At 50.0% G+C, this 17602-nt stretch overlaps 1 protein-coding gene across 1 annotated transcript in view; it reads right to left on the reverse strand.

Annotated features, from left to right (window-relative positions):
* Positions 1–17602, reverse strand: part of LOC140431035 (immunoglobulin superfamily member 22-like) — a 181863-nt gene that overhangs the window by 91959 nt on the left and 72302 nt on the right. Inside the window, exons 11-12 of the mRNA XM_072518935.1 lie at positions 12301–12585; positions 3589–3713 (exon numbers count right to left, since the gene is read on the reverse strand). Of these exons, the coding sequence (XP_072375036.1) occupies positions 3589–3713; positions 12301–12585 (410 nt within the window). The remainder of the gene's footprint in view (positions 1–3588; positions 3714–12300; positions 12586–17602) is intronic.

Below are 17602 nucleotides of genomic sequence, written 5' to 3' on the forward strand. Positions count from 1 at the left end.
CAATGTCACCATCTGCAGCCATGATCAGCAGGACCACGACGCCAACCTCCACAGATTTCTCCAAACCGCCCAAACCCTCAAACTCACCTACAACAAGGAGAAATGCGTTTTCCGCACGACCAGACTAGCCATCCTCGGCTAGGTCGTGGAGAACGGGGTTTCTAGGACCCGACCCTAACCGTATGCACCCGCTCCTGCAACTCCCTCTCCCTCACTGTCCCAAGGCCCTGAAGAGGTGCCTCAGGTTCTTTTATGCCCAGTGGGTCCCCAACTATGCGGACAAAGCCCGCCCACTAATCAAGGCCACCATCTTTCCACTGGCGACTGAGGCCCGCCGGGCCTTCAGCTGCATCAAGGTGGACATGGCCAAAGCCACGATGCGCGCAGTGGACGAGTCCGTCCCCTTCCAGGTGGAGAGCGACGCATCAGAGATCACTCTCGCCGCTCCCCTCAATCAAGCAGGCAGACTGGTGCCGTTTTTTTCGTGCACCCTCACCACCTCTGAAATTCGACACTCCTCGGTCGAAAAAGAAGCCCAAGCCATCATGGAAGCCGTACGGCACTGGAGGCACTACCTCGCTGGTAGGAGGTTTACCCTCGTCACCGACCAACGATCGGTAGCCTTCATGTTCGACAATATGCAGCGGGGCAAAATCAAGAACGATAAGATCTTGAGGTGGAGAATCGAACTCTCCACCGATAACTACGATATAGTGTATCGCCCTGGGAAGCTCAACGAGCCCCCAGATGCCCTGTCCCACGGCACATGTGCCAGCGCGCAAGATGACCGACTACGGGCTATCCACGATGAGCTCTGCCACCCGGGGGTCATCCGGCTTATCCACTATATCAAGGTCCACAACCTGCCCTACTCCACCGAGGAGGTCAGAGCCATGACCAGGGACTGCCAAATCTGTGCGGAGTGTAAACCGCACTTCTATCGACCAGATAAGGCCCACCTGGTAAAGGCATCCCGGCCCTTTGAGCGCCTCAGTATCGATTTCAAAGGGCCCCTCCCCTCCAATAACCGCAATACATATTTCATCAATATTATTGATGAGTTCTCCCGCTTCCCCTTTGCAATTCCTTGCCCCGATATGACCACGTCCACCGTCATTAAAGCACTACATAGTGTCTTCACCCTGTTTGGTTTCCCCAGTTATGTCCACAGAACTGCGGCAATACCTGCTCAGTAAGGGCATTGCCTTCAGCAGGACTACCAGTTATAACCCCAGGGGAAACGGGCAGGTGGAGAGGGAGAACACAATGGTCTGGAAGACCGTCCTACTGACCCTGCGGTCCAGGAATCTCCCATTTTCTCACTGGCAGGAGGTCCTCCCCGATGCGCTCACGTTATTAGGTCCCTACTTTGCACGGCCACAAATGAGACCCCTCATGACCGCCTATTTGTTTTCCCTAGGAGATCCACCTCAGGGGCCTCGCTTCCGTCCTGGCTGAAGACACCGGGGCCAGTCCTACTCCGAAAACACGTCAGGAGCCATAAGGCCGATCCTTTGGTAGAGAGGGTCCAGCTCCTACACTCAAACCCCCAGTACGCTTATATCGAACACCCCGATGGCCGACAGGATACTGTCTCTGTCCGGGACCTGGCGCCTGCCGGTTCCACCACCACCACCACCACCGCCCCTCCACTATATCAAGCCCAACCTACCATGATCAACGCCCCCGCACCTTTATGGCACCCGCCCGCAATTCCCCCTTCACCAGTCCACAGGGATGAAGCTCCAGAAGAGACGCTCCCGGAGTCCACGTCTGTACCCGCACCGGCGCCCCCACTACCGATGTCAGCACAGATGAGCTCGACACCCGGGCCAGCACCGACGCCAGAGCTTCGGCGATCACAGCGCACAATCCGTGCTCCGGACCGGCTGAACTTATGAACCCATCACCCCCGCCGGAGTTCATTTTTTTTTAACAGGGGGTGAATGTGGTGAATGTATTGTACCAATAATCCACCATTGTATCAGTACCATGCTTTGCCTTTGTATTTGCATCTGTGCTATGCTGTTGCCCTTGTGGGCTCCACCTATGGGCCATTGTATGGCATCATCCATAGGGGAACATGTTGGGACACGCATGGGCTCCGCCCATGGCTCCTCCCCTTGAGAGGGGGGGTATAAAAAGCAGTCGACTGTAGGCGGCGCACAGTATTGTATTAGTCGCAGGCAGGCATTGTTCTAAGTTGATTAAAGCCACATTTTACTTTTACTCTTGTCTCGAGTGAATTGATGGTCGCATCACTGACCATGGGCGGGATTCTCCGACTGCCCGCCGGGTCAGAGAATCGCCGGGGGCTGGCGTGAATCCCCCCCCCCCCCCCGCCGGTTGCCGAATTCTCCGGCACCGGATATTCGGCGGGGCAGGAATCGGCCACGCCGGTCGGTGCGACCCCCCCAGCGATTCTCAGGCCCGCGATGGGCTGAAGTCTCGCTGCTGGAATGCCTGTCCCGCCGGCGAGGATCAAACCACCTCTCTTCCCGGCGGGACTAGGCGGCGCGGGCAAGATTGTGGAGGGCAGATTAGACCACCACAAAGTGGGAGACCCTCTGGAGGGGTGTACTGTAGCGCCTCGTCCAGGCATTGAAACCGAACACTGAGCAGCCTGATGCACCGTTTAATGACAGAACGCTTTCCAATGTGGGCCTCATTATAATGGGTCTCTGCCTTGGTCTCAGACCTCCACCCCGGCATCATCAGCCATGTCCTCAGCGGTATCTCTTGTTCCCCACAAGCTAACCAGCCATCCTGTGGTGGTCCTAGACAACATCGGGGATCTCTGAGTGCCTCAGGATGTAGCTGTCATGCATGCTCCCAGGGTAGCAGCACACGTGTGCATGATCCTCAGTCTGTGGTCGCACACATTCTGAACATCCAGGAAGTGGAACCCCTTCCTATTAATATAGGGCATCATGAGGATGGGTGTGCGTGCCCTGTCAGCAGAAAAACATGAGTCAGACTTAATCAGATCCTGAGGAGGGGCTGGAAGATTCAATCCATAGAGTCTTCCTATGCACCCTCCTTTGTCCCAGATCTTTTAGGTTGCAGAGCAATCGTGACCTCAGTGAGTTACAAAACAGGGTTAATTTATGAAATTAACTATTCTTGTTTCCATCTTTTTCTTCTGTTCCGTGGTAGTACTCAGATTGATGAGCAGGAGTGGATGAGGATAAATGTATCAAGCTCATATTGCAATCAACAGTTAATATCACCCAGGCAGCATGTCAGTCATAATGTAACTAGAGGATTTCTCAGTCTCAACCTTTTACTGTAACTCATAATAATGATGTTCATGTTTACATATATTTTGTGAGGGTCACGAAGAATCCAGCATGGGTTTGTAGTGTCAAACAGAAAGTAACTTTTTTTTACAGGAATATGTACACAGGGCCAGTAGTTCACTACTAGTTTCCTCTCTAGCCGGGACCACACTGGCCATCTCTATTTATACAGCTGTACCGCTAATGTTTGCCCCCCCCCCCCATTTGGGATCTCATATCCTCAAGTAACATGGGGTAACCAATTGTCCTCAGCCAATAGGATCCGGGTAGGTGATAACAATATACATACCTCTTTTCCATCCTTTAGCCACACTCCATCAACTTTCTCGTCATTCAGCACCACACAGAATTCTGCAGGTTGGCCTGTCTGAGGGTGGTTATCAGACATTCCACTCTTTACTGTTGCAAACCGATCTGGAAATTTGTGAAAATTACACATATGTTAATACGTAGTACTGGCCATAGCTGCAGCATACTCTGCTCACACATTCCCGAACCCATATTTATGCACACTGCTGATTATATGTTCACACCCTTCCTAATCATTGACTCTACTAAAATTCCAATCCCACTCGCTCACATACCCCAGATACAGTTACAAACTTTTGCTTGCAAACCTTCACATCTTCATTGTCACACCCAATGATCACCCTCCCAAATGCATATTGACACATCCTCCTGACAGCATACGCCACACCCTCTCAATCATACATTTTCACACCAAATTATACTCCTATATCCTCCTGATCACAAATACTCACATCTTCCTGGTAAAGTGCTTCCATCTTCAAAAGTGTACACACTCACCTCAGCCCTACCATACACTAACATATTCTCCCAGTCACATATTCAGATACCTTTCCAACACTCTTACACCTGCCCAATCGCACAATTGCACTCTGCTAAACCTTCTTTCATGTCACCACAACTACACATTCCCATACTTTTTGATTGTGTACTAAAACCTCCTAATTACACCCTCTAGCACCCTCTTGATTACACATTGTAACAGTGACAGCAGTGTGTACCATCAACAAGATGCACTGCAGGAACTCACCAAGGCTCCTTCGGCAATACATTCCAAACTCACAACCACCACTGTCTAAAAGGACAAGATGTGGAGATGCCGGCGTTGGACTGGGGTGAGCACAGTACGAAGTCTGACAACACCAGGTTAAAGTCCAACAGGTTTGTTTCGATGTCACTAGCTTTCGGAGCGCAGCTCCTTCCTCAGGTGAATGAAGAGGTCTGTTCCAGAAACACATATATGGACAAATTCAAAGATGCCAAACAATGCTAGGAATGCGAGCATTAGCAGGTGATTAAATCTTTACAGGTCCAGAGATGGGGTAACCCCAGGTTAAAGAGGTGTGAATTGTATCAAGCCAGGACAGTTGGTAGGATTTTGCAGGCCAGATGGTGGGGGATGAATGTAATGTGACATGAATCCCAGGTCCCAGTTGAGGCCGCACTCATGTGTGCGGAACTTGGCTATAAGTTTCTGCTCGGCGATTCTGCGTTGTCGCGGGTCCTGAAGGCCGCCTTGGAGAACGCTTACCCGGAGATCAGAGGCTGAATGCCCTTGAATGCTGAAGTGTTCCCCGACTGGAAGGGAACATTCCTGCCTGGTGATTGTTGCGCGATGTCCGTTCATTCATTGTCGCAGCGTCTGCATGGTCTCGCCAATGTACCACGCTTCGGATCTCTGGATCTGTAAAGATTTAATCACCTGCTAATGCTCGCATTCCTAGCATTGTTTGGCATCTTTGAATTTGTCCATATATGTGTTTCTGGAACAGACCTCTTCATTCACCTGAGGAAGGAGCTGCGCTCCGAAAGCTAGTGACATCGAAACAAACCTGTTGGACTTTAACCTGGTGTTGTAAGACTTCGTAAAAGGACAAGGGCAGCAGACACGTGGGAACCACCACCGGGAAGCTCCCCTCCAAGCCACCCCTAATCCTGACTTGGAAATATATTCACTGTCACTGGGTCAAAATCCGTGAACTCACTCCCTAACAGCACTGTGCATGTACCTCCATCACAGCAGTTCAAGAAGGCAGCTCACCACCGCCTTCTCAAGGGCAATTAGGAATGGTCAATAAATGATTGCCCAGACAGCGATGTCCACATCGGTAAATTAATTTTAAAAAAGAATTCTAATATATCACTATTTTGCACTCTCACACCCTTCTAATTGAAAACTCTCCTCCCAAATTTTAGTGAAGGAAATCTGACCCACAGTAATGTGGTTGACTCTTAAATATCCTCTGAAATGGCCCAGTAAGTGCATCAAACCACTACCAAGTCTCAGGGGAATGAAACTGGACAGACAATCCAGTATCAACCTTGGCAATGGAAATGACAACAGCCAATTCAGCCCTGTTGACCCTATGAAGTCCTCCCTACTAACATCAGGAGCTAGTGTCAAAATTGGGAGAGCTATCCCACAGGCGAGTCAAGCAACAGCCTGGCATGGTCATCCTCGTGGATTCATACCTTACAGACAATATACCAGACACCACCAGCACCATCTCATGCAGAGGTGGCAGCACAGTGAGATACAGTAGAGAGGGGGTTGCCCTGGGATTCCTCAACATTCTCCGTATTGAACAGCAATTGGAGGAAGCATTCAGGGTGGCAAGGGCACAGAATGTATTCTGGGTGAGGGACTTCAATATCCATCACCAAGAGTGGTTTGGTAGCACCACTACTGACCAAGCTGGCCGAGTCCTAAAGGATATAGCTGCTAGACTGGGTCTGCGAGAGGTGGTGAGGGAACCAACAAGAGAAAAAACATACTTTAAAAAATAAATTTAGAGTACCCAATTCATTTTTTCCAATTAAGGGGCAATTTAGCATGGCCAATCCACCTACCCTGCATATCCTTGGTTTTGTGGGGGCGAATCCCACGCAAACACTGGGAGAATGTATAAACTCCACACGGACAGTGACCCAGAGCCGGAATCGAACATGGGACTTCGGTGCCGTAAGGCAGCAGTGCTAACCATTGCACCACCGTGCTGCCCAGAAAAAACATACTTGGCCCCATCCTGCCTGCTGCAGATGCATCTGACCATAACAGGATCGGTGGGAGTGACCACTGCATAGTCCTTGTGGAGACGCTGTCTCATCGTCACATTGAGGATACACTTCATTGTGTTGTTTGGCACTACCACCGTGCTCAAGAGGATGGATTTGAACAGATCTAAAAACGCAAAACTGAGCAACCATTAAGCACTGTGCGCCATCAGCAACATCAAAATTGAATTCATCCACAATCTGTAACCTCATGGCCTGGGCTATCTCCCACTCTACCATTACCACCAAGTTAGTGGATCAACCCTGGTACAATGAAGAGTGCAGGAGGGAATGCCAGGAGCAACACACGGCAGATCAAAAGTGAGGTGCCAACCTGGTGAAGCTATTGGCTTGCCAAACAGTATAAGCAGCTGCCGACAGACAAAGCCATGCGATTCCACAACCAAAGGATAGGATCTACACTCTGCAGTCCTGCCACATCAAGCCATAAATGGTAGCAGACAATTAAACAGCTCACTGAAGGAGGAGACTCCGCAAATAGCCCCATCATCACTGATCAGGGAGACCAACATATCAGTGCAAAAGATAAGGTGGTAGCATTTGCTACAATCTTCACCCAGAATTGCCAAGTGTAGGGTCAATCTTGGCCTCCTCCGGAGGTCTCCAGTATCAGAGACACCAGTTTTCAGCCAATTAGATTCACTCCACATTATATCAAGAAACTGCTGAAGGCACCGGTACTACAAAGACTATGGGCCCGGACAATATTCCTGTAACAGTACTCAATACTTGTGCTGCAGATCTTGCCGCGCCCCTAACCAATATGTTCCATTACACTTACAGCACTGGCAACTACCCGGCTATGTGGAGAATTGCCTCAGTATATCCTGAACACAAAAAGTAGGATAAATCAAAACTGGCCAAATACCGCCCCACCAATCTACCCTCTTTGCACCCTACACCATGTAAGGACCCCATCCCTTTCTCTCAGCGCCTTCACCTCGTCGTATTTGTTCTGATGATGCCACTTTCCAAAGTGGTGCTTTGAAAACGCGTTCCTCCTTCCTCAACCATGGTTTCCCACCTACAGTTGTTTACAGGGCCCTCAACATCTTTACAGGCGGTCCATCTTCCAACGCCACTACCCTCGCCCCCTCTCCTCCCTCCCAGAACAAGGATAGATTCCTCCTCGTTCTCACATTTCACCCCACCAGCCTCCGTATGCAAAGCACAAATTCTCCGCCATTTTCGCCAACTGCAGCGCGTTGCCACCACCAAACACATCTTCCCTTCACTCCCTATGTCAGCATTCTGCAGAGACCATTCCCTCTGAGATAATCTAGTCCACTCCTCCACCATACCCAACACCTCTCCCATCACCCATGGCACCATCCCATGCAATCGCAGAAGATGTAACACCTACCCCTTTATCTCTTCCATGTTTAACATCCCAGGCCCAAAGCAATCATTCCAGGTTAAGCAGCGTTTCACTTGCACCTCTTTCAATTTGGTCTATTGCATTCACTGCTCCCAATGTGGTCTCCTCTCTATCGTAGAGACCAAATGCAGACTGGGTGATTGCTTTGGTCTGTGTGCATTCAGGACCCTGACCTTCCTGTTGCTTAACATTTTAACACAAGACCCTGCTCCCATGCCCACATGTTTGTCCTTGGCCTGCTGCAATGTTCCAGTGAAGCTCGGCACAAACTGGAGGAACAGTATCTCGTCTTCCGGTTCGGCACGCTACAGCCTTCCGGTCTCAACACCGAATTCAACAACTTCAGATGATTAGCTGGACCCCACCTCAACCCCTTTGTTTCATTCTATTTCATTGTAACTGTCTTTTACCTTTTATTTCTTTCTTGTCTTTCTTTATACATATATTCCCTCCCCTATCTTATTCCCCTCTCCTTACCTTTTCTCCCCTTTGCTTCCGCCTTCCCCCCTACATCTGTCACAGCTTATCCTCTGATTTTAGTTTCTCTGCTGTTTGGCCTTTCACATCTTTTGTTCTCTCTTGGCACTGCCACTAGCACTCTTTTCCCTTGGTTTCTGTGGCTATGACTCATCTTTCATTCCCTCACCCCACAGTAAAAATATCGCCGACTTTCTATGCCTTTTAGCTTTGACAAAGGGTCATGTGGATTCAAAATGTTAGCTCTTTTCTCTCCCTACAGATGCTGCCAGACCTGCTGAGATTTTCCAGCATTTTCTCTTTTGGTTTCAGATTCCAACATCAGCAGTAATTTGCTTTTATGGAGTCAAAGAATCAGTGCGAAAATGTTCCGCTGATTGTTCTCATACAAAGCACAAGGGAAGATGGTTGTGGTTGTTGGAGGTCAGCCATCTCAGCTCCAAGACATCACTGCAGGAATTCCTCAGGGTAGTCCTCTAAGCCTAATGATTTTCAGTTGCTTCATCAACAACCTTCCTTCCATCATAAGGTTAGAAGTGGGGATGTTCGCCAAAGATTGCACAATGCTCTGCACCCTTTGCGACTCCTCAATTACTGAAGCAGTTCATGTCCAAGTTCACAAAACCTAAGACAATATCCAACGTTGGGCAGACAAGTGGCTTGTTACACTTGTGCCACACAAGTGTAAGACAATGACCATCTCCAACAAGAGAGAATCTAACCATCTGTGGTAGACACCACTAGTGGTATATTGTATGTATTACGGCACTGCCCGTACAGGCACAATGGTAAATCCCTGCCTGCTGGCTCCACCCAGCAGGCGGCGTATAAAAGTGTGTGCTCTCCTGCGCTGATTCCATTCTGGTTCCAGCTGCGGGAGGCACATCTTATGCAATAAAGCCTCAATTGTTTCACCATTCTCGTCTCGTGGTAATTGACCGTACATCAATATCGCCCTATGACATTCAATGGCATTACCACTGCAGAATCCCCCACAACCAATATCCTAGGGGTTACCACTGACCAGAAACTGAACAGGACAAGCCATATAAATACAGTGACTACAACAGCAGGTCTTAGACTAGGAATCCTGCAGCAAGTAACTCAGTTTCTGACTCCCAAAAGTTTGTCTAGCATCTACAAAGCACAAATCAGGAGTGTAATGGAATATTCTCCACTTGCCTGGATGAATGCAGCTCTAACAACGCTCAAGAAGTTTGACAACATCCAGGTCAAAGCAGCCTGCTTGGTTGCTCCTCCTTCCATAAAAGGTCAAACCCTCCACCACCGAAGCAGAGTAGCAGCAGTGTGTACCATCTACAGGATGCACAGCTGGACCTCACTAAGGCTCCTGAGACAGCACCTTCCAAACCGATGACTATTACCTTCTCAAAGGACAATGGGAACACCACCACCTGGAAGTTCCCCTCCAAGCCACTCAACATCCTGACTCGGAAATATATTGCCGTTCCTTCACTGTCACCGGGTCAAAATTCTGGAACTCCCTCCCTGACAGGGCTGTAAGTGTACCTACACCACAGGGACTGCAGCAGTTCAAGAAGGCCATCACCTTCTCAAGGGCAATTATGGATGGGAAATAAATGCTAGCCTACTCAGGACACCCAAATCCCTCGAATCTAAAAGAAATCCTCCTAAATGCTCATGCTCGCATTTGATGTCGCTCATGTGTAGAGCCTTCTAGTTTAGGGGTCTCCATTTGTTATTATTATTGCTTTCATATGGGTAGGAGGGTCATTTGAGACCTCAGGTTAGGGCATCCGTGTCCATTTGTGAGCTGCCCCAGGCCCAGATAATGGTTCCACGCTGAGGGTGACAAGCTATGGCCAATGGCAAAACCAGCAAACGTTTGGTGGTGATGGCAGGAGAGCTACAACTGAGAGGGACAATGGCTGTTTGCTGCCATGGGATCCTGTGGTAAGAATACGTGTGTTTTCTTGAAGTAGAGATGAGGATGGCAATGGGAAAACACCTTGTATATTCTTTTACCTCATCATATTGCTCATTGAAGTTAAAAATGGGAGGCTGCTTGCAGCAACTGATGAGGAAAGCGCAGAACCGTGAGGTGTGAAGAAATGAACAAAAATCCTGCCCTTCGGCAGATCACCAAAGACGTTCATTTATGTAATGCTTCTTCATGACCATCAGGTGTCTCAAAGTGCTTTACATCCAATGAAGTATTTTTTGAAATGTCACCTCTCCTGTAACATAGGAAACATGACGACTGATTTACGCTCAGCAAACTCCTACAAAATGATAATGACCAGAAAATCTGTTTTGTTTTACAATGACTCTTGCTTATTTGCCTTTCTTCGTACTATCTCCTGTTTAATTGGGATTAACTTTTTTTTTCTAGATGTTGAATACAGCCTCTGCAACTCGGCCTGAAAGTCCCAATCGCAGGTCTCTCAGGAGGGATTCTGCGTTCGATAATTCCTCAAGTGTTTATGTGGATGAATTGGGCAGCACGGTAGCACAAGTGGCTAGCACTGTGGCTTCACAGCGCCAGGGTCCCAGGTTCAATTCCCCGCTGGGTCACTCTTTGTCTGGAGTCTGGAGTTTGCATGTTCTCCCCGTGTCTGCGTGGGTTTTCTCCGGGTGCTCCGGTTTCCTCCCACAGTTCAAAGATGTGCAGGTTAGATGAATTGGCCATGCTAAATTGCCCTTAGTGACCAAAAAAGGTTTGGAGAGGTTATTGGGTTACGGGGATAGGGTGGAAGTGAGGGCTTAAGTGGGTCGGTGCAGACTCGATGGGCCGAATGGCCTCCTTCTGTACTGTATGTTCTATGGTCTATCTTCCCTGTTTGTTGAAAACATGTGACATTTCTAGCTTTTTCCAGTTTTCGACCTGAAAAATTCATTTGTTTCTCTCTCCCGGGTTCTGCCTGACATGCTAAATAGTTTCAGCATTTTCTGTTGTTATCCACTTTCTGTTTTCTTCCCATTACTCCAAGATGTACATGGAAAGCTACCTTCTCTCCTCCATCACAACTACTTACTCAGTCCTCCTTCCTCCACAGCCCCATCTTTGCGCCACATCCTGAATATGAGAAACACATGGATATTTTTTGTATTCAAAATCAAGAGAATCCTCATGTCTGCCACTGGCTTGCTAATTGAACCTTCTCTTCCTCCCCTCAACACACAGATCTTCATCTTCATTCGCTACCAAACCAAGCTGAGACAGGAGCATTCCATTTTCTGCCATTTTTCTTCCACCTTCAACTCAGCTGTTAACATTGTCTATGCTCTCATGACTACTGTCTACTGACTCAATCCTCTCCAAATTCAACTCCAAACCACTCAGTTTCCACCAGACCCATGGCTTGCTAACACTTTCAATCTGTCTTTATCTTTTAGCATTGTCCCACCCTTCTTCAAAAAATTTTTATTGCTTAAAAAAACCCACTATCACCACTCGACACTCTTCAACTGACAATTTTTCTCACTAATGTCCTGAAATGTGCCATTGCCTTACAGTCAACTTCATCACCGAACATGCACCCATGGAGGTAGGTGCCTTAGTAAACAATCCAGTCCAGTTGGTATGGCTTGGTTTTGGGAATTTTTCTGTTTTGAAAACTCATAAATGTGTACAATGGTTTGACATCATGTTCATTATTTACAATCCTATATGAAGAAAATGGAGAAGTCCAGCTGAATACCTTAGGACAAGGTCAGACTTGAAATTGGCTTAATTACTGTTCAGGCGATGAAGGGCATTGACAAATTAATCCAGACATGTTGTTCATTGTTTTGAAAAGTTCAAATGTCAAGGGTGTAATTTAAAGTGAGAAAATGAGGAAGAGGAAAAGAAGTGGAAGTTTTGCACACAAAGAGCAACTGAGGTGTGAAGCACACTGCAGTGGAACATGAGTGAGCTCGGAAAACATAGAAATGGACATCGAGAGAGAAAGGGATCGGGGCAAATGTTGAAAAGGTGAGTGAGTGGGCTTAGTTCATCAAAAAGGGACAGACATCTTGGGTCTGACAGCTTCTTCCTGTTCCTAAATGGGCTCTTCTTACCTTGAACATTTAATGCACAGGAACAGGTGTACTCTCGATCGTCATTGTCTTGCATGGCAACAACTGTGTATTCCCCGCTGTCATCAAGTTCAGCATCATCAATAATCAGCTCAACCCGTCTTCCTTCACGCACCATATTGTACTTTGGGGATCTGGTGATTTCTTTGCCATTCTTTAACCACTTGATTCGGACATCCTTGGAGCTCAGTTCACACTCCAGTCGAGCTTTGCCTTTCTCCTTTACATGAGCATTCTTCAAGGCACTTGGGAACTGAATGGGATGCCCTGTGAAGATCGAAGAACACCAAGAGCTGAACAATGTTTCAGACACAAAACCTCTGCACCGCCCCCCCAGGTTATTTAAAACCAGCAGTTATTAAGTGTAAAGTAAGAGACCGTGGAGAGATACTATATGTCATACAGTTCATACAGTTAATAAGAACATAAGAACTAGGAGCAGGAGTAGGCCATCTGGCCCTTTGAGCCTGCTCTGCCATTCAATGAGATCATGGCTGACCTTTTGTGGACTCAGCTGTAAGATAATAAGGTGGTCAAAATCTCACCACTGATTCAAAAGAAAATCAATACTCAGAGACCTTTTATCGTGACAGAAATTGTAACCATATTAACATTTCAACATTAAAGATTAAATAAATAATTAAATCTCGTCCAGACTATTCGACAACAAAAATGGCATTACAGTGATCCAGAATGTACATTATACACAACTTAGATAATGGCATCTCAGTCCAGGCAGTGGATACTCCTGAATAGTGCATGTACAGCTGCAGACTGTTCACTATCAAATCATAGAATGTTTAAAACAAGGAAAGGATTTAGTCCAGCGTGTCTGTGTCGTAGTCACCACTGTTGTATTATATTGTATATATGGGTATTACGGTAAGGCCCCTATACTACAGGTACAGGGGTAGATCCCTGCCTGCTGGCTCCGCCCAAGGGGCAGAGTATAAATGCGTGTGCTCTCCGAACAGCGGCCATTTCGTAAGCTGCTGTAGGAGGACACACATCTCTGTTTAATAAAGCCTCGATTACATTCTACTCTCATCTCGTCGTAATTGATAGTGCATCAATTTATTACACAGAGATGTGTGGCCTCCTACAGCAGCCACCCTCACCGTCCAGGGCATAGAGTTCAGCGGCTTCCGGCTCTACATCCTCCCCAATCTCTGCGCTGCCTTGCTACTCGGCCTGGACTTCCAGTGCAACCCCCAGAGCCTAACCCTGAAATTCGGTGGGCCCCTACCACCCCTTACTGTTTGCGGCCTCGTGACCCTTAAGGTCAACCCGCCTTCCCTGTTTGCAAACCTCGCCCCGGATTGCAAACCCGTCACCACCAAGAGCAGACGGTACAGCGCCCAGGACAGGACCTTCATCTGGTCTGAGGCCCAGCAGCTGCTGCGGGAAGGTATCACTAAGGCCAGCAACAGCCCCTGGAGAGCCCAAGTGGTAGTGGTGAAAACTGGGGAGAAAAACAGGATGGTCGTTGACTACAGTCAGATCAATTGGTACACACAGCTCGACGCGTACCCCCTCCCACACATATCTGATATGGTCAATCAGATTGCACAGTACCGGGTCTTCTCGACAGTGGACCCGAAATCTGCCTACCACCAGCTCCCCATCCGTAAGGCAGACCGCCCATACACTGCGTTTGAAGCAGACGGCCGCCTTTACCATTTCCTTAGGGTTCCCTTCGGCGTCACCAAAGGGGTCTCGGTCTTCCAACGGGAGATGGACCGAATGGTTGACCGGTATGGGCTGTGGGCCACTTTCCCGTACCTGGACTACGCCACCATCTGCGGCCACGACCAGCAGGACCACGACGCGAACCTTTCCAAATTTCTCCACACCGCCACGCTCCTCAACCTAACTTACAACAAGGAGAAGTGTGTGTTCAACACGAACCGATTAGCCATCCTCTGCTATGTGGTTCAGAACGGAGTTCTAGGGCCCGACCCCAATCACATGCGCCCCCTCATGGAACTCCCCCTCCCCCACTGCCCCAAGGCCCACAAAAGATGCCTGGGGTTCTTTTCGTATTACGCCCAGTGGACCAAACTATGCGGACAAGGCCCACCCACTCATTCAATCCACCGCATTACCACTGAAGGCCGAGGCTCACCAGACCTTCAACCATATCAACGGCGACATTGCCAAGGCCGCGATGCACGCGGTTGACGAGACGCATCCCTTCCAAGTCGAGAGCGATGCATCAGACATCGCTCTGACCGCCACCCTCAACCAGGCAGGCAGGCCCGTGGCATTCTTTTCCCGCACCCTACATGCCTCCGAAATTCGGCACTCCTCCGTCGAAAAGGAGGCCCAAGCAATCGTTGAAGCTGTGCGACATTGGAGGCATTACCTGGCCGGTAGGAGATTCACTCTCCTCACTGACCAATGGTCGGTTGCCTTCATGTTTAACACACAGCGGGCTAAGATCAAAAACGATCAATTCTTGAGGTGGAGGATCAAGCTCTCCACCTACAATTAGGAGATTTTGTATCGCCCCGATAAGCTCAACGAGCCCCCCGATGCCCTGTCCCGAGGTACATGTGCCAGCGCAAAAGCGGACCGACTCCGGACCCTGTACGACGATCTCTGTCACCCGGGGGTCACCCGCTTTTACCACTTCATTAAGGCCCGCAATGTGCCCTACTATGTTCTATGTACTCCATCGAGGCTGTCAGAGACGGCCAGGTCTGCGCGAAGTGTAAACCGCACTTCTACCGGCCAGACCGTGCACGCCAGGTGAAGGCCTCCCGCCTCTTTGAACGCCTCAGCGTGGACTTCAAAGGGCCCCTCCCCTCCACCGACCGCAACATGTACTTTCTCAGTGTGGTCGATGAATATTCCCGATTCCCCTTTGCCGTCCCAAGTCCCGATATGACATCTGCCACCGTCATCAAAGCCCTCAACACCATCTTCGCTCTGTTCGGTTTCCCCGTCTACGTCCACGGTGACCGGGGATCCTCATTTATGAGCGAGGAGCTGCGCCAGTACCTGCACAACAGGGGCATTGCCTCGAGCAGGACGACCATCTACAACCCCAGGGGAAACGGGCAGGTGGAGAGGGAGAATGGGGCGGTCTGGAAGGCCGTCCAGCTGGCCCTATGGTCCAGAAATCTCCCGGCCTCCCGCTGGCAAGAGGTCCTCCCCGACGCACTTCACTCCATTTGGTCGCTCCTGTGCACCGCAGGCAACAAAACCCCCCATGAACGTCTCCTTGCCTTGCCCAGGAAGTCCACGTCCGGGGTTTCGCTCCCAATATGGCTGGCAGCTCCAGGACCCGTACTCCTCCGCAAGCACGTGCAGCTCCACAAGGCGGACCCGTTGGTTGAGAGGGTACAGCTACTCCATGCGAACCCACAGTACGCCTACGTAGCGTACCCCGATGGCCGCCAAGACACAGTCTCCCTCAGGGATCTGGCACCAGTTGTGTCGCCACATCCTCCCCCCGCCCCCCCCCCCCCACCCCGGCGCCCCCTCCCCTCCCCCGGCGCACCTCACCGCAGCCCGCGCTCCAGAACAATCCGTCCTCCCCTTGCTCCCACCCGAGGATGAAGAGGATTTCCACACGCTCCCGGAGTCACCGAAGACCAAGCCAACGCCTGAGTCGCCACCAGCACTGTGGCGCTCTCAACGACAAATCAAGGCGCCCGATAGTCTAAATTTGTAACCTTCTCTGTAATTTTAAAACCACTCTGTATGTATATAGTTTTCCACTCCCTCCGCTGGACTCATTTTTAATAGGGGGTGAATGTGGTAGTCACCACTGTTGTATTATATTGTATATATTGGTATTTCGGTAAGGCCCCTGTACTACAGGTACGGGGGTAGATCCCTGCCTGCTGGCTCCACCCAGGAGGCGGAGTATAAATGTGTGTGCTCTCCGAACAGCAGCCATTTTGTAAGCTGCTGTAGGAGGCCACACATCTCTGTGTAATAAAGCCTCGATTACATTCTACTCTCGTCTCGTCGTAATTGATAGTGCATCAGTCTGCAAGAGTAATTCTATTAGTATCACTCTATTGATCTTTCCCCGTAGCCCTGTAATTAATTTTTTGCTTCAGGTACTATTTAGTTCTTTTTGAAAGCCCCGATTGTACCTGCCTCCACCACACTCGAAAGTTCCAACCACTCGCTGCACATAAATGTTTTTCTTCATGTGGCCATTGGTTCTTTTGCCATTCACATTATATTAGTGGCCTCTGATTAACAACCTTTCTGCCATTGGGAACAGTGGACAAGATTCTGTCAGCCGCGCCTAAATAGGGAAAGGCGACTGGGCAGAGAATCGGTTTTGCTGCTGAAATTGTGGCAGGTGCCAGATTTACAGCAAATCGCAATTCTCCGGTGCTTCGACAGTGGTGTCAATGCGTTCCACTACGACATACAGTAAAAGCCATTGACATATCATTAGCGGGCCTGACCCGGTATTCTCCGGGGCCTCTGCGATTCTCCGCCTCCACTGGGGGAAATTCCCAATGGAGAGGTTCACTTGTGCTTTTATTAATCGAGAAACAGGCATTGTGGCTGATGAGAGAGAAAGAGGAGGTAGGACACGGAGAGGCGCGACCGTGGCCTGCTGGTCCTGACCGGCCGAGGGAGGGGGACGGGGGACGGGGGGGGGGGCCTCCTGCTCGGGCCGCTGAGGGGTTTGACGGGGGGGATGGGCTGTGGGGCAGGGGTGACCCTGCATTGGACTGGGGCACCCCAGCCCCCATTTCCACCCCACCATGCCTGCATCCCAGCCCCCACCTTCCACCCCACCACGCCTGTATCGTAGCCCCCACCCCCGCACCTCACCTTCCACCGTACCATCACCCCCCCCCCCCCCCCCCCCCCCCGCAATGAGCTGCCACCCACCTCCTGGCATGGCAGCCCGCACAAGGGCAACGCCCACACTAGCCCCTAAAGGGGGGAGATGGATGGGGGCCATGGAGCATACCGCCTGCAAGGGCCTTGCCAGCTGACGGTCCCCTTGGCAGCAGGGATGGGCGACAGGGCCTGAGGTCCCCAGGGTGCTGGGCGCAGACAGGGCCAGGGGTGCGGGGATCGGGGGGGGGGGGGGGGCAGCGTCCACAGTGCCAACCGGGGCTTGGTGGACCTGGTTGGGCACAGGGATGACCACCATGCTAACATGTCAGCTTTTCAACCCCTGCAGACAATGGATATTGGAATTTAACCAGCAATGGGGGATGTGCTGCAGCTGTACAAGCTGGGGCTGCTCAGAGAAGAGGAATCTGCAGCTGCGGAGCCTGCCCCAGAGGAACAGTACGTA

Source organism: Scyliorhinus torazame, chromosome 10 (assembly GCF_047496885.1).
Source record: "Scyliorhinus torazame isolate Kashiwa2021f chromosome 10, sScyTor2.1, whole genome shotgun sequence".
Taxonomy (NCBI): Eukaryota; Metazoa; Chordata; class Chondrichthyes; order Carcharhiniformes; family Scyliorhinidae; genus Scyliorhinus; species Scyliorhinus torazame.